The 16,294-nt window shown below is 42.2% G+C and overlaps 1 protein-coding gene across 1 annotated transcript in view; it reads left to right on the forward strand.

Annotated features, from left to right (window-relative positions):
* wwc1 (WW and C2 domain containing 1) overlaps nt 1-15,655 on the forward strand; it is a 51,130-nt gene extending 35,475 nt beyond the window's left edge. Inside the window, exons 14-22 of the mRNA XM_063485047.1 lie at nt 6,166-6,358; nt 6,550-6,642; nt 7,318-7,367; nt 7,488-7,686; nt 7,919-8,089; nt 8,166-8,258; nt 9,409-9,639; nt 9,846-9,964; nt 10,065-15,655. Of these exons, the coding sequence (XP_063341117.1) occupies nt 6,166-6,358; nt 6,550-6,642; nt 7,318-7,367; nt 7,488-7,686; nt 7,919-8,089; nt 8,166-8,258; nt 9,409-9,639; nt 9,846-9,964; nt 10,065-10,131 (1,216 nt within the window). The 3' untranslated portion in view covers nt 10,132-15,655. The remainder of the gene's footprint in view (nt 1-6,165; nt 6,359-6,549; nt 6,643-7,317; nt 7,368-7,487; nt 7,687-7,918; nt 8,090-8,165; nt 8,259-9,408; nt 9,640-9,845; nt 9,965-10,064) is intronic.
* Nucleotides 15,656-16,294: the final 639 nt, after the last annotated feature.

The raw sequence follows: 16,294 nt of genomic DNA on the forward strand, positions 1-16,294 counted from the left end.
GCTGCCGTGTGTTTGAGGCGCTCAACAGAAAAACTCAATACGGTCGTTTTTTTTCTTTTCTACGAGGCAGTTTTATGGAATCTGATCTAAAACTAAAATGATTATTTACTGAGATCATAATGAAAGTTAAAAAACTAAAATATGTGTAAGTATAATCACAGAAAACAGCCAAGCCGCCTTTAGGTGATGTTTCAAAGTAATAAAGTTAATAAAAAAGTAAACAAACTTTTTCTCCAAAGTAAAAAAAAAAACTAAACCAGAGGTTGATGCCATAGGAGGCTATGTCCATCTTTTTTTTCTTTTTTTTCCAACAATATCTTTATTGCGTTTCAAAATTACATACAGAAATTGGAGTGCTTCCACAGCAAAGAGAACATCCAGGGCAGCTAAATTATTGTACAACAGTCACTCGCCCTTCCTGGCAAATCAAACACTTATAAGATGTTAGAGAGCAACAGTGAAGTGGAAGTACAAACTATATGACCCGTAAATAATAACTCAGTCAAACAAAGGAAGAGAAAAAAAAACAAAACAAAAAACAAAACAAAAAAAACACAACCCCCCCCCCCCCCCCCCCCCAAAAAAAAAAAAAAAAAAAATACATACAATAATAACAATAATAAGCTTCTCTATTTCCGAGGGTTGCTCAACACCAACTCGGTTACACTATTGTGCATGGTTCAAAGTTACAAACTCAAATGTATAAATCACACAGCATTAAAGATCAAGTATAAAAAACATTAATTTAGGAAACTGCAGAGGACCACCAACATTTACACCCCATCTGCCCCATCCACCATACTGCCAAGATCCATATTTCCCATATATTGCATAAAGGAACCCCAGATGTTTTGAAAAAGTGGTAGTTTCCCTTTGATAATGTAAGTGATTTTTTCCATAGGTAAAGTTGTGGACAATTCCTTAATCCAGTTAATGTATTTTGGTTTACTGGTCTGCCTCCATGAGAGTGCTATGACTCTTTTTGCCAGCAGTAAACATAGGTCCAGGGCGGTAATTACCTTTCTAGACATAAGATGTCCATCAGGATATAACCCTAAAATAAAAAGTTTAGGGTCAAGAGCTAATCGTGTACCCAAAATAGTATCCAGAGCTTGTTTAATCTCTTTCCAAAACCGTTGTACTTTATTGCATTCCCAGACACAGTGGAAAAACATCCCTTTCTCCTCACCGCACCTGAAACACAAGTCTGGGGTATCACCATTATACTTATTAAGCTTTTCTGGAGTCACATACGTCCTCATTAGCCAATTATATTGCAATACTTTGAGACGAGTACTGGTAGTTTGTGTTTGTGCTTCAGCACATGCCTTCTCCCAGTCTTCGGAGGATAAGTCCTCCCGTAGATCTTCCCTCCAAGCATTAAGTTTTCCTAAAGAAGATTCAGGGGATCCCTCTACTAACATATTATATAATTTGGAGATTATTCCTTTTCCAAAGCAATCTCTTTTCATTTCTGTTTCCAGAGTGGAAAACGGAGGGATTGACAAACACTGATTTTGAGATGATCTAATAAAGTTTCTCACTTGTAGATATTTAAACCGATGTTTGCATGGGATATCATACTTGGAAATCAACTCCTCAAATGACATCAAAATCTCACCCTCTGATCCCGCGAGATCCCCTATTGTCTTTAAGCCTTTGTCAGCCCACTTCCTAAAACCAGGGTCTGCTCTGCCTGGAGGGAAAAATTGATTACCCCATATTGGACTAAGGCGTGCGAAGGAGGTGGGTTCACCCAGGTATTTTTTAACCTGATACCAGATCATAATCATATTTCTGACTATAGGATTTTTTGTCTGTTTTTTCAACATTTTGACTTTCGCTGAGTATAGGTACTGGGGAAGGGGAAGAGGCACTGAACTGTTTTCCATATTTGTCCAAGGCGGGGGGGATTTATCTGTAAAATAATACATCATAGTCCTCAATTGGGCTGCCCAATAGTACCAAAGTGGATTGGGACATTTGAGGCCTCCCCTGTCATACGGTAAGTACAAAAGTGATAAACGGAGCCTTGGTCGTCTATCATTCCACAAAAAGCGTACAAAAATTGTCTTCAGGTGTGAAAATAAGTTAGCAGGGGGTGACAATGGGATGTTCTGGAACAGGTACAAAAGTTTGGGCATTATGTTTAATTTGAGAACATTAATTCTCGCTATAAGTGACAAGGGCAAGGGCTTCCATCTATCTAGGGATGAGGTGATTGAGTCTACCATAGGGGTGTAGTTAACTCCAACAATATCTCTCAAACATGGCACTATCTTAATCCCCAGATAAGTAAAACAGTCTACCATTTTGAATTGGAAAGGATTTCCAGCACCCTCCCTCTCTCCTGAGTTAAGTATCATTAGTGAAGATTTTTCTTTGTTCACTTTATATCCTGATATCCGTCCGAATATGTGTAGTAGATCCAGCAAGGCTGGGATAGACTCCTTCAGCATTTTCAAGAAAAGAATAACATCATCTGCAAACAAGGCAATTCTGTGTTCCTGTTGGTTTACCGATAGACCAGTTATGCTCTTATGGGACCGCACTGCAATGGCAAACGGTTCAATTGCTAAAATAAACAATAAAGGGGACAAAGGGCACCCTTGCCTACAGCCCCGTTTAATTTCAAACGGCTTAGATATAATTCCATTTGTCAGTATTTCAGCATATGGCTCATTATATAAAAGTCTAATCCACCGACAGAAATTATCCCCACAGCCAAATCTTTTTAATATTTCAAATAAATAGGGCCACTCAACCCTATCAAAGGCCTTTTCGGCATCTAATGATAGTAGAGCAGTGTCCGATTTTCCCTCCTGACTATGAAGAATATCCAACACTCTCCTCACATTATGAAATCCCTGTCTGCCCGCAATAAACCCATTCTGATCACAGGCAATTAGGTCAGGTAAAGATCTCTCCAGTCTTCGAGCCAAAATTTTGCAAAGTATCTTGAGATCCACATTAAGAAGACTTATCGGTCTCAGGTTACCACATTTATTGCACGGTTTACCAGGTTTGGGCAATAAAGTTATCAGGGCCCCTCTTAATGAAACCGGAAGGATTCCCTTTTCAAATGAATCCGAAAACATGTCAAAAAGAGGGGACAGCAGTTTAGTTTTAAATGCCCTATAAATTTCTGTCGGCAGCCCATCTGGGCCTGGGGCTTTACCTACTTTCAAATGGTCTATTGCTACAGATATCTCCTCCTTTGTTATAGGTGTATCAAGATCTGCCCTCATTAGTCCTGAAATGCTGGGCAACTGAAGGGTATCCAAGAAGAGATCTTGCTCTTGTCCCATGTGTGTTATGTCTGAGTTATATAACTTTTCAAAAAAAACCTTAAAAGTTTCATTAATTCCTAGAGGGTCGACAATAACCTGTCCGTCACTGTTTTCAACTGAGGCAATGTTTTTCTCATTCTGTAATTGACGGAGGCGCCAGGCTAATAATTTCCCGGGCTTTTCCCCTTGATCATAGAATGTCTGTTTAAGACGTAAAAGATGTGAGGCTGCCTTAGAAGCAGAAAGTTCATTATACTGTGTTCTTAGTAACAGAAGCTTTTGATGGACTCTTGGACAAAAACTTTGAAAATATTCTCCCTCAAGCACCTCAATCTCTGCCTCCAACTTTTTTGTTTCCTGATAAGTTTGCTTTGCTCTATAACTTGTGAAGCTAATAATCTGACCCCTTATGTAGGCCTTAAAAGCTTCCCATCTTGAGCAGGGTGATGTTTCATCCCTATTAGTATCAAAAAATATGTTTATTTGGTTATCTATGAAAGATATAAATTCTGGGTCCAGGAGCCACTTTTGTTTAAATCTCCACCTAGGGGGATCTCTCTTCAGTCTCAGATCCTCATATATTAACGAGTTTGGCGAGTGGTCAGATATTAAAATATTATCATAGTGACAGTCCTTTATTTTATAACTCAGATTGGTAGAAACTAAAAAGTAATCAATACGCGAGTATGATTTATGTGTATGTGAATAGCAGGAGTATTTTAAGACCTTAGGGTTCATATCCCTCCAAATATCCCTCAGATCAAGTTCTTTCATAAAATGTTGAATAGTTTGCCTACTTTTAGGATGAGAGAGATCAGTACCCGAGCTCCTATCCAACTCTGGGTTCAACGTACAATTAAAATCCCCTGCCATAATGAGGCTACCAGACAGACATGATACTGTAAGAAAAAGATTATGAAAAAACTTTGGGTCGTCAATGTTCGGAGCGTAGATATTTATCAGGATTATTTTTTCCGTAATAAGAGTGCCCTGTAAAATAACATATCTCCCAGCCTTGTCTTTAATAACCTTTGTCACCTGAAATGGTATAGATTTGTGGATCAAAATCATAACACCTCTTGCCTGAGAAGTGAAGGGCGCAGAATATATACTGCCTTGCCACCTCCTCCTAATCTTCGCCTCTTGACTAGACAACAGGTGCGTTTCCTGCAGCAGCATGATGTCAGAGTGCATAGAATTCAGTCTAGACATTACCTGTTTCACCTTCTCCAGTTTTTGTAGCCCTCTGCAGTTCCAAGAAGAAATTTTAATTCTTATCCCACCAGACATAACATATAACACTGAATGAGCTTCCCAACACATTTGAGATATTAAAGAACAGAGAAACAAATAATACCTGAATGTCAAAAACCACATCCATAGCAACGAATACTGAATATGCCCCTTTAACTTGAACTTGGGCACCCATTTCCCTCCCCCTATACATATTGGCACCTGTCTAACAGCTAAAGGTTGTTCCACCCAAAAGCGAGGATCAACCGACTGTGCCTGAACACTTTCCCTTTACCCCACTCCGCTATGCGACCAAAAAAAAACTCGTTATTGAATACGATAAGGAAATCAGGGTACTAACAGTGGCTGTAAACCTCCGGACCAGTAAACAAATAAGTATAACAAACTGGTCTTTCTCTCTCTCCCTCTCACTTCTTTCTAAACTTAAGGCTCAGTAATCATCCCTCCATGCCAGCACACTGTAATATGACCATGATTACATCATCTCACCCCAGTTCACTTTCCGACCTCAGAGCCTTCACAAAGTTCTCCGCTTCACCTGGCAGGTTAAAGATGCGGGACTGTCCGTTATGTGTCACTATCAGTCGCGCAGGAGGAATCATGCCGTGCCGGATACCCATGGAGCGAAGCTGTTGTCTCACGGCGTCAAACTCTTTCTGATTTTTGTGCACTCCAGTCGCTAAGTCCTCATAAAATCTCACCGGGCGGTTCTTGAAAAGAATCTGTCCCTTTGCCCTGGCAGCTCTTATCACGGTCATTTTATCCTTGTAGTTTAGAAACTTCATGATCATAGTCCTTGGTGCAGCGGTATTTGACATATTCTTCTGGCCGACCCGATGCGCTCTCTCCAGCGTCAGAGCGGTCCGTAGCGGCGCCAAGTTCAGAGCCTCTGGTAGCCAGTTTTCCAAGAAAGCGCACGCATCTGCTCCTTCTGCGTCCTCGGGCAGGTTAACAAGTCTCAAGTTAGATCGTCGCGATCTGGTCTCCAGATCCAGCACTTTGTCCTCGAGGTTTTTGTTGTTATTTTCAAGAGTCCGTACCTTTGCCTCCAAGGTGGTAATGCTATCTTCTGCTGCAGATATCCGGGCCTCCGCCTCGCTGACCCGCTTGACACACTCATTAACATCCTTCCTCACGGTTTCTATTGCTGACAAAATATCGTCAAGCTTGGAGGAAAAGTCGGATTTCAAGCTTGCAATAGCCGTTAATATTACGTCTGAGCCTTCGGCCGTCTCTTCCTTCTCAGTCGGCTCATCATTTCCTTCCTCCATCGCCTGGCTAGCGTTGATACCAGTCCCGCTATCTTCACGGCTAACGCTAGCTTCACAGCTAGCCTCAGAGGTCAACTTAGAAGTGAAGTTAGATAATTTCGATTGAGTCGGTCTACTAATGTTTTTCCCGGATTTCCTTTGCGAGAGAGGCATCACAGCTGTCCTAGGTGTCATTCAATGTCTAACAAACGAGTATTATTCAGGATTTTTACAGAAAGATAGCGGAGCAGAAGTGGGCACGTCCTTTCAGCCAGCCGCCATTACCGGAACCCCCTATGTCCATCTTTAGTGTACAGTCTGTAATTTACATCGTGACATCATCGCGTGACCTTTGCCCTCTCCTCCTGCAGGTATGTACGCGTGGCGGTGCTTCCCTGCGTGGAGGCCACTCGCTGCCTCTTCCGAACACGCAGCTCGCCACCTCAAGACGCCGTGGAGTTCAACGAGGTGTTTGGCATGCAGATTTCCCACAGTGCACTGCGACAGAAGACCCTGAGGGTGGACGTGTGCGACACCGGCAAGTCGGGCCACGAAGTGTGTCTGGTTAGTTTCAGTTCGTACGTCACTGTAAAAAAAAAAAGAAAAAGATAATGTTCACTAATCATCGAGGATCTCATGGTTTGTTTGTTAAAGGTCATCATCTGTTAATCATCTGTTAACGAGGTTCTTATCACTCACAGTTTAATACATGCTCACACTCTCTCTGACTCCCTTCCTCCTCTTCCTCGCTGCAGGCGGGAGCTCAGATCAGCCTCGCTGACGTCAGCTGTTCGGAGGAGAAGTGCACCAAGTGGTACAACCTGCTGAGTCGTGTCTATCTGCCCGAGGTCAGCAGAAGCCCGGCCAGCGGCCCAGAAATGAGCCGTGCTTCGTTTCCTCTCCACAGTTTCATTCAAAACTAATTCTTCTCATTTTAGTTCTCAGATGTCCTTTTTTCACATTTAGATGCTTTCAGTGAGTCACAACATGAGTTTAATGTCCCTGTGAGGTAATATTGATCTTGATAATAAAGTCGTTTGTGCGCACATGAAGAAGGAAGAGGAAAAGTAACAGTTACAATTTTACACATTTCTGTCATTAAATTGATACATGAGCCAATAAAAAGGTTAAAAAGTCTTTAAAGGTAGAGCTGTGAGTGAGACAGAATAGAATACAATAGAATAGAATAGAATAGAATATCCACTTTATTGTCATTCAGAAAATACACCAGTTACTCCAGATCAGAACTACATTTTTCAGCGTTTACTCGTCACCGAGCTTCAATCTAAATACATAAATCAGTTTAAAGGGATAGAAAGTAAGACGCCATGTTGGTTGCAGTCACGTAGGAATATAAGAGGAATTCTATTGATGCACGATCAGTGTGGAAAACTGTTCGGGACATAAATGCTGTGTGTGTTACGAGTGTGACGGGGAATGTCGTTGTTGAATGATCTAAAAAATCTGGAAGTTTGAAATGATCGGAGGATTAAAACGTCCTGATGCAACTGTTTGTGTTTCAGACTCGCGTTTCCAGCGGCGACCGAGCCGGAGCGCCTGAGGATGACGAGTGGTGAGTGTTGAGGATGAAAATCTGAGTGATGCAAACTATGAGCGAGCCTCATGTTCAGTCTGAGGAAGACGATGGTGGCGTAGCGAGTAAGAACGAGTGTCTGTGGTTGGTCTTCATCAGGCATGGCGAGCCTCTGGAGGCGGATGTGTTCGATGACGACGAAGGGCATGGCGTGGAGGGGGTGGGGCCTCTGGGGGAAGAGGATGAGTTTTATCCCGAGAGCAGCCAATGGGAAGCAGAGGAGGAGGAAGATGAGGAGAAGGGGACCAAACCCCCTCCTCCTCCGACGGCGGTGGCGGCAGCCACCATCACAGAGAAGGTAACGCCATTTATTTCAGCTTAAAGTTCAACGAGCCGCTTTGTGTTTAGAGTTCTTCTTCTCTGATAATTGGGAACGTTGACATTTAAGCAGGGGAAGAAGAAGAATCACTTCCTGTTCCAGTGGACCTTTTTCGAGTTTGTTTTTAAGCAGGAAGCAGTTTTAGAACTAAAACTGTGACGGCGCCTCGGTCGGTGAGCGTCCTCGTTACCGCTGTGGCTCTCTCCTTCAGGTGAACAAGGAGACGAGCATGGACAGCCTGCCGTCGCTGCATCACTGCTCCGTGGTTCGGCCCAAAGAGCGGCGCCCGGACGTCCGCCAGCAGAACCCCTTCATGAGGGGCAACACCATCATCCGCTCCAAGACCTTCTCGCCCGGACCTCAGAGCCAGTACATCTGCAGGGTAAGTGAGACCTACGCAGAATTTGTGCTGATGGCGACGCTGCGACCTCATTAAACGCGTGTTTTTGTCCTCGCAGATTAACCGCAGTGACAGCGACAGCTCCACGCTCTCCAAGAAGTCCCCGTTTGTCAGAAACGCCTCCGAAAGACGCAGCATGCGCATGAAGAGGGTAAAGACTCCGCCCCCTCGCCTCTGCATCACTGCAGAACCATTAGACATTAGCTAGCGTCACGCCTACTTTGTGTGGCGGATGTAGACAAAAGAAAGTAGTTCCTTTGTGAGACTCGTCATTGAAGCTTTGTTGGTATTTGTTGAGTAAGTGACTCTGCTAAAGTAGCTTTGCATGATTCACAGTTCATAATAATCCTAGTTTATCTGACACTGAGCCTCCGTGCAGCACTGTCTGTAATGAGTCATTTTAGCCCCTCCCCCTTCACCTGTGAGCGTGGCTGTTCACGCTGAACCGCGTGACGCTCGATTCCCGTGTTTCAGCCTCAGTGGTGCGGTTTCTCTCGTCTTTCTGATCCTCCTGCTTCTCGACTTCTCAAAAGCAATACCTTCACATTTGCTGACCGCATTAACTCGGAAAGGAGAGCCAATTTGCATTTTGAGGCTTTAAACCTCCTAACGACTCCCAGTGAAGCGACTCTTAATATTTAATGACCGTCTGAATGTTTAATGCAGCGCTGACATTTGCCAGCTTCTATTAATTTAAAGTCGAGGCAGCAGATTCGGCCTCCCGGGGCTCCACGGCAGCAGGTGTTGGTGACAGTATTTGCAAATAAGTCGAGGTGTTATTAAACACTCAGGTGACTTTTAAGCCCTCTCCAGAGATCGAGGACTTTACAGGCTTCATCGCTGATGGCTGCACTTAAACCTGCGCAGACGTAGCAGGACTGTGTGCGTCGAGCTATGGTTCAGCCCTGGTTTAGTTTAGATCAGCGTCACCTCCAACAAAACAGCAGCAGGAAACCCTGATGTTTGGGTTCTGTTAGCTTTGGGTTTGTTTTGTTTTATGCATTTTTCTTTTTCTTTCTTTGCCCTCGGCTCAAACTCAGCCCGGCCTGTCTGACTGACAGAACCAGGCAGCAGAAGCACTGTGACGTTGTGTGTTTGTGAGTTTGTGCTGCAGCAGGGAGGAAATCGATGGTGTTACTGTTGTTTTGTTGCACTCGTTCACAGTTTCCATCAGATTCTCTGTCACATTTTTAAGAGCTCGTCAGTTCATAGTCGATGATTTTCCAGCAAATTTGCAGTTGTAATGTTTCCCTGTGTTTTGTCCTCGGCACTTAACCCCGCCCCTTCCTGTCCTCTCTCAGCCTCCTGTACCCGTTAAAGGTCTGGACGGGCTGCTGCGGACCTCCCTGGACCTGGAGTTGGACCTGCAGGTGTCCCGGACGCGGCAGGCTCGGCTGGCGCAGGAGCTGCGGGTGCTGCGGGAGCTGAAGACGCAGCTGGAGAAGGCGAGGCAGCAGGGCCAGAAAGAGCTGCCCGCCTGGGTCCAAGAAGACGAACGCTTCCGGCTGCTCCTCAGGCAGGCCGAGAAACAGGTGAACTTACCGCGGAGTGTCCAGGCCTCCCGTGGAGCCTCTGTCCACATGTTACATGGTGAAATCAGTTTCTGTGTCCTCGTTTGCTCTCAATGTGCAGATGAAACAGATAATCCTCCAGAGGGCGCTCTACTTTCTTTCTTTTTTTACTGTAACAGTAGGGTTGTCCCGCTGGAATAAAAACTCACTGGTTTTGTTCTCTTCAGACTCGGGAGGAGCAGCAGCAGGAGAAGCGGGTGGAGAAAATGATGAAGGCCGCAGCCAAGGACGTCCACAAGATCAGAGGCCAGAGCCGCAAAGAGGTTCCCGAGGTGCAGACCTTCAGGTACGAAAAGCACCGTCACCACCACAGATTCATTCGTGGGGCAGTTAGAAGGTGGCGACCTCATCGCGCACGATGATGATGTCACTGTGTGTGGTTTCAGAGAGAAGATGGCGTTCTTCACACGAGCGAAGACCTGCATCCCCGACCTGCCGGCGGACGACGTGTAGAGAAGCATTTCAAAGTATTTTCCTTCCGGAGTCGTTCCCTGCTGTTCCCTCACCGACGAAGCAAACGTCTGGCGGTATTATGAAGAATTAAAATAAATAATAATAATAACACTGATAATAATAATAATAATAAGTAGGAAAAAACCTTTGAAACTGTGGAGAGAGTAATTTTAAAGAGCTCAGCATTTCTAATGTGGATAGTCTTTGTTTGTAAATTAGTGATAGCACTGCTGGAGCTTTTGTTTTTTTCCTTTTTTATTCTCGTTTCCACTTTTCTGTTTTTGTTTCTGTTACTAACCGGCTGTTCTTAGACTCGTAGGTGTTTAAAATCATTCCAGCACAGAATCATACAGTCACACATGAGCATACGAAGACTTTTGTACTGAAAATGGCACAAAATCAAAAATGGTACTCAAAGGAAAATTCAGCTACAGCTTAAAGATATTTAATATTGACCTTCAGATGATGTGGGATTTGTTTTTTATTATTAGAGTATTTTCTGAGCAGACAAACAGCACAGTGTTTAATTTTTGTATTTGTTTTTAAATGCAGCTCTCCCTACACAACAACAGTGAAACACTAAAACATGTTTGTGCAGACGAATCGCCGCAGTCACCGCAGGTCGTTGGAGATCCGTCAGAGTTATAATCCTTAAGATTTTTAATCCAGGTCAGGTTTATTTTCTACACAGACGTGAAATTTCTGCTGGTTAAATGATCAGAACAAAAAACAAGCAGCTGTTTCTTAGGATAGGGTAGCTACAACTCCCAGGATGCATTTCAACAGGAAGCATCCAGTCAGATTCATTTTAAGGAGAAGCTAAAGATTAAGATTAAATAACCTCAGATTATATCCTGTCCATTCAGGCAGGAGAAAGTTTTTGGATCATGTCCAATTGTAATTCATGTGCCTGTTTAAACCTTAAACATACCTTTGAGTTTTTTATGGCCCAGTGTGGATTAAATAAGTTTTTCACATTACTACGCTGTTAAACTGTAAGGAGGGCAGAGGGCGTAGTAAACTCCAGAGGCCAAAAAGACAACAAATCACATGTTATGGCTCATTTATAAAGAGATTTAAAGCACTAAATCTACAGTTTATTGCAAAATGAGGGACTTAGAAGTTGCTTTTTTTATGTTGTGAACATAAGAGCCAGATTTTTAAAGTGACGAAGACCAAAACTGGAGCAAAGAGAGCCAAAATGCAGCATTTGTGTTCAGCTAACGCTGCAGTTCTTTAGGTTTCCTGTGTGATGCATACAGACTTTATTATTAATCATCCATCACTGAGGAAATTCACCTGTTACAGGAGCACAAGAGTCAGGAAAAAAGTGAATTAGAGAATAATAAACATAAATACTATACAGGAGTAACTGGTACCATGTACAATTGGTACTGTAAACAGTGAAACGGACTAAAATACAATAGAAGACTGGAAGACGGCAACATTTTGCAACATTCTGTCCAAACACATTTTTTTTACTCTTAGTTCTGTATGATGTCATACAGAGGGGATTTCCCTAATATGGCCATCTCAGGCTCCACCCAATCAAAAGAAAGCCTTCCTTAAAGGGGAGGGGCTAAAACAGCTTCCTTCACAAAGAGGATTAACTGAGCGGCTGCACTGAGGTCCAGTGTGCCATAAAGAAGGATTTTTTTGAACTGTTATTAAAGCATAGCTGCTCTCTGTGAGTCGAAGAGTTAAAAATAAGCTGCCACGCTTACTGCCAAACTGACCCTGGACTGAAATCTTAAGGATTATCTTCATCTTCAAACACTGGCACAAACTGTAAGTTTTCTGTAAACTGAGCGACGTCCTGCTGACGGCACAGGTGGTCGTAGCACGTCAGCATGGCCGCACGATAGCAGCTCAGAGGAGACGCGTCACTCTGAGCGTAATCATCCGTAATCATCGTCTCTCGTCACACAAACACATCGGTGTAGAAACAGCACTAACTCGCGCTAACACTCAGGTAGTTGATCGGGTAGTCTGCACTTTAAGAAACTTGAGGTAGAAGTTGGAAAAAAGAAAAACTTGATGTGGGTTTTTGGAAAGTTAAACGTCTGGAAACCTTTGCCTCACGCTGGAACGATTTCTGATTGTCGAAACAGGAAGTGATCTCAAACGCATTTCTGATGACTGTGAACTTGTTATTGATCGTATGATTGTTTGACTGGAAGCGACTGAAAAAAAAAACTGAGTCGTCAGCCAATAGGAAGACGGAAGTCCAGCTTTGCTTTGTAAGCTCCTGCGCTTCTCTCTGATTGGCTGATCAGTTTGTGCAGTTTTAATTTCAGACTTCCTGCCCTCACGTTTCCACCTGTAACTGGATGTTTGTGAAGCATTCACTTCTATTAGAACTGGACCTTCTGCACTTAAAACTGTTGGATGGCGTTAGTGTGGTGCCCCAGCAAAACTCAGCATATCACCTTTTTTTCCTCAGCTGGTTATTTAAACTGTTTTTCTCCTCATTTCTGTCTGTTTGAGGCTCTGAAACGAGGAGAAAGACACATTTAGTGAACTTATCGATGCATTGAGCAGCTAAAGAGCCTCAGGAGTTGGTAAATATTAGAAAAACGTCACTCCCAAAGACTCCTGACACGTTCTATATAAACTGATGTTTAATGTAGTGTTTACATAAAAGGCAAAAAGAAATCTGGCACAGGAAATTTTTTACTTTTCAGAATATGGAGGATTGAAGGTGCCAAAATAAACAAAATATGTGACTGAGTGAATAATAAAATGACATTAAATGTTCGAAAAAATAAATACATGTAGGTATTTATTAATTTGTAAAATGTGACATGAGTTAATATTTTTAAATTAATTTTATGCAGAAATACAGGGAAGGTCAGTAAACAGATATTTGTCTTACATTTTATAATTGAATGCCTTTAATGTTGAAGAATTTTGTTGTTTTTTTACATTTGTAATTTATTTATTAATTTGTTTGCTGTTCCATTATTATTTTGGCAGTTTTGATCCTCCATACAGGCGTGTGTCAGGAAGTCTTCTCCAAAATAATGATTTAAAAAGTGGAAAATTCTTCACATGGAAAACATTTAACATGAATTCTAGATTATTATTACAAAATGTGGGATTATAAACTACCTGCTGAACAAGAAGCAGATGATTTATTCAGGTGGTGGAGACCAAAAATGGAGCTAAAAATGAACGCTGGGCCTTGATTGGTCACTAAAGTGCCTGTGACTGCCTGATGTTGTCACTCTGTAGCTGCTGAATGCAGAAATAAGCGGCTGTCTATTGAATGTCCGACTTTCCTTCTTGCTGGGCCACCAGGCTGATGGTGTCGGTGCGTTTTGTTCTTCGTGTTTCCATTCCCCGTGTAAAGAAGAACGTAGCTGACAAAAACCAAGCTGCTGCTGCTGCTGTCATTCCAGATGTTTCTCTCTTCTTCTTTTTTTAACTGTGTAGAGAAACAGCAGCTCTAGAAAGTGATTGAGTTTTTTTTTTTATTGTCCATTTTGACCGTTTACCTTCGTCATCTCCACTTCCTGTTGCTGCCCAGTCTCTGTGAGTGTTTTCAGTCCTCATTAAAGCGTCAGATAGTCCCACCACATCCAGGTAGGAGTAGATATATTTTTCTAGAATGTACATTTAAAAAAGGTAATAAGATTGAAATAACGAGACACTAATGACTTCTGAAAGAGCCTCTGTAGGATGTGAATCTGACACAATCGCCCGACATCAGTGTGAACAGTCAGTGTAAAAGACCAAAACCAAAGATTTAAAAGCTGATCCCCGTCCTCTGACGTAAAACGAGTCAAACCCCTTCGTCACGAGGTGTTTTTGTAATTTTACCCTCTGCTACGGCACGACAGAAAATCAGACGCTGGAAATAGTGAGCTGCTAGCATGTGGTGCTAAAGCTAAGCTAACACCTGCCAGTCAATCTTACCATCCTGAAACTTCCCTTGGTTTACTCTCAGACTGCTGATGTCACCGTAAAGATGCAGCCAGATGTTTTTTTTTCTTTTTAAGGTACTTAATGTAAATTGCAGGGTTTAAAAAAATACTGTAAATGTTCCAAAATTAACTAAAGAGAATATGAAGAAACGGCTGCTTTGACCTGATCTGCACACTAAGCATTTTTATCATTGAAATAAGGCCTGTATTTTCATGTAATTCCAGTTTGGACCACAGGATGGCACACCGAGTCATTACAGTGAGTGTCCATGAAAAGACAAAGTCTCCTGAGCGACAGGGAAATACAGTGGAACCCCGACTTGCGAATACCCCATTTAACGAAAAATTCAAGTTACGAAAGCACTTAACAGCAATATTTCTGCCCGTGTTATGGCAAAATGCCCGCGTAACGAAATCCGCTGGCTCTGATTGGCTGAGCCCAGAATGCCTACAATGCCCACAATGCCTTCCGAATCATGTGACAACCCCCTTGGCTTTCGTACTTGCGCTTCGCTGTTCCACTTGAACGACGTATTGTTGTTGCAGTTAGCAATTAGCCTATAGCCTATCGTTCACTCAAAAGGCGCGATGGGTGCTTCGACTTACGAAAATTTTCGACTTACGAAAGACCCTCGGGAACGAATTAATTTCATAAGTCGGCGTTCCACTGTATAAACAACTAGATCTGAAAAAGGCTCAACTCATTCAGCAAACACTGCCCCCTGGTGGTGAACATTTTAGTTAGTCTGCAGAGGGGAATTACAAAAAGTTACTTTTAATCGTACACTTGCTCATCAGACCACTTCGTGAGCTTTTGCATGTTTTTTTCGCCGTGTCTGGTGTGATCTTTTTTTTTTTTTTAATCACAAAAAGTTGATAATGAGAAATGCGTCATTGTTCTCCGAGTGCAGATCAGCTGTAGATTCCAGTTTGTGCCGACTGTTCGCACTGAGAACTGAATGAATGTTATGGAGTCGGGCGTGCGCCTGCAGGACGAGCAGTGGGTTCACTGCAGCTGTGGAGGTGTTTTTGTTTAATGTCCAAACGAGCCGCCGTTGTTGGGTGCGTAAGAAGACTTGGAGGAACTTTCATTTTTTTAATATTAGCCGTTTTTTGTTTGTCCTCTGTCTCCTCGAGTAGATTGGACCTATAGGAATTCAGCGGTTAACCTCTGATTAAAAAAAGACTCGTTTATTTGAAACATCTGGATGAAGGAATGTAGGTTTTTTTAAAAAACAAATGCTGTTAGCCACAAATGATTCTTCTTCATCACATAGGCAAATCTTTGTTTTTTTTGTGCTTTTATGTTTATTTTATCTGATGAATCTGTTCAAACCCGGTGATGCGTTTGCAGGCGGCTACGAGAAACACACTGCATGTATTTATTGCACTTCTGTGATTTTTGGGGGGTATGTGTGCTTTTTTCCTGTTTTTTTTGTTTGTTTTGTTTTTTGTTTTTCCCTTTTTATCATAAGAGTCCTGAAAAGCTGTGAATTTTATTCTCAGACACTGTACTGTCGACCAGAGTTGTAAATATTTCACCAGCACAAAAAACAAACGATATGTTTTGTAGTTTCACAACAAATAAAAAAAGTTCTTCTCTTCTACTCGTGTGTTGTGTGTTTTTCTTTGTTCTGTCCAGAAATCCACGAGAGCAGAGATGATAAAGGCAAGTTTTTTTCTCTCTGAAATTCTAATTATCAAAAGAGGTTTCAAAATGACTATTAAATTGCTGGTATCTGAAAACTTGGCATTAAATTGTTGGCTTGCTTGTCTAATTAGCTTAATTACTCCTGTGGGATACCACAGGGTTCTGGACTTGGTCTCTTTTCATTTATTATATGCTGACAATTTTAGGACTACATGCCAGTCATTAACTGGAGAGGAGAAAAAAAAGTGATTTTTTTTAATTGTTTTTTTTTTTTAATACATTGTATTCTTGAGCTGATATGAGCGGAATCACATCATCTACAAAAAAAGCAAAGATTTGATCCTGGGACAACAAAACCAGTCACTCTCCAACCAAAGTAAGAGGGTAAAGAGATTCAAGACCAAGATTTTCTTCATGCAAACACACCAAAATGACTTTTATGTGTGTCATGTGGTAAGTATCACTAAAAACACGACCACTGACACGATAAGATACGAAGAATATAAGATGTTGGACTGTCATCAATTAACAGACATGCATTTGCAGCAGTGTGATGTTGCACTGAATGTGCATGGGAGTATTACCA

Source organism: Pelmatolapia mariae, linkage group LG10_11 (assembly GCF_036321145.2).
Source record: "Pelmatolapia mariae isolate MD_Pm_ZW linkage group LG10_11, Pm_UMD_F_2, whole genome shotgun sequence".
In the NCBI taxonomy this organism is placed as follows: domain Eukaryota; kingdom Metazoa; phylum Chordata; class Actinopteri; order Cichliformes; family Cichlidae; genus Pelmatolapia; species Pelmatolapia mariae.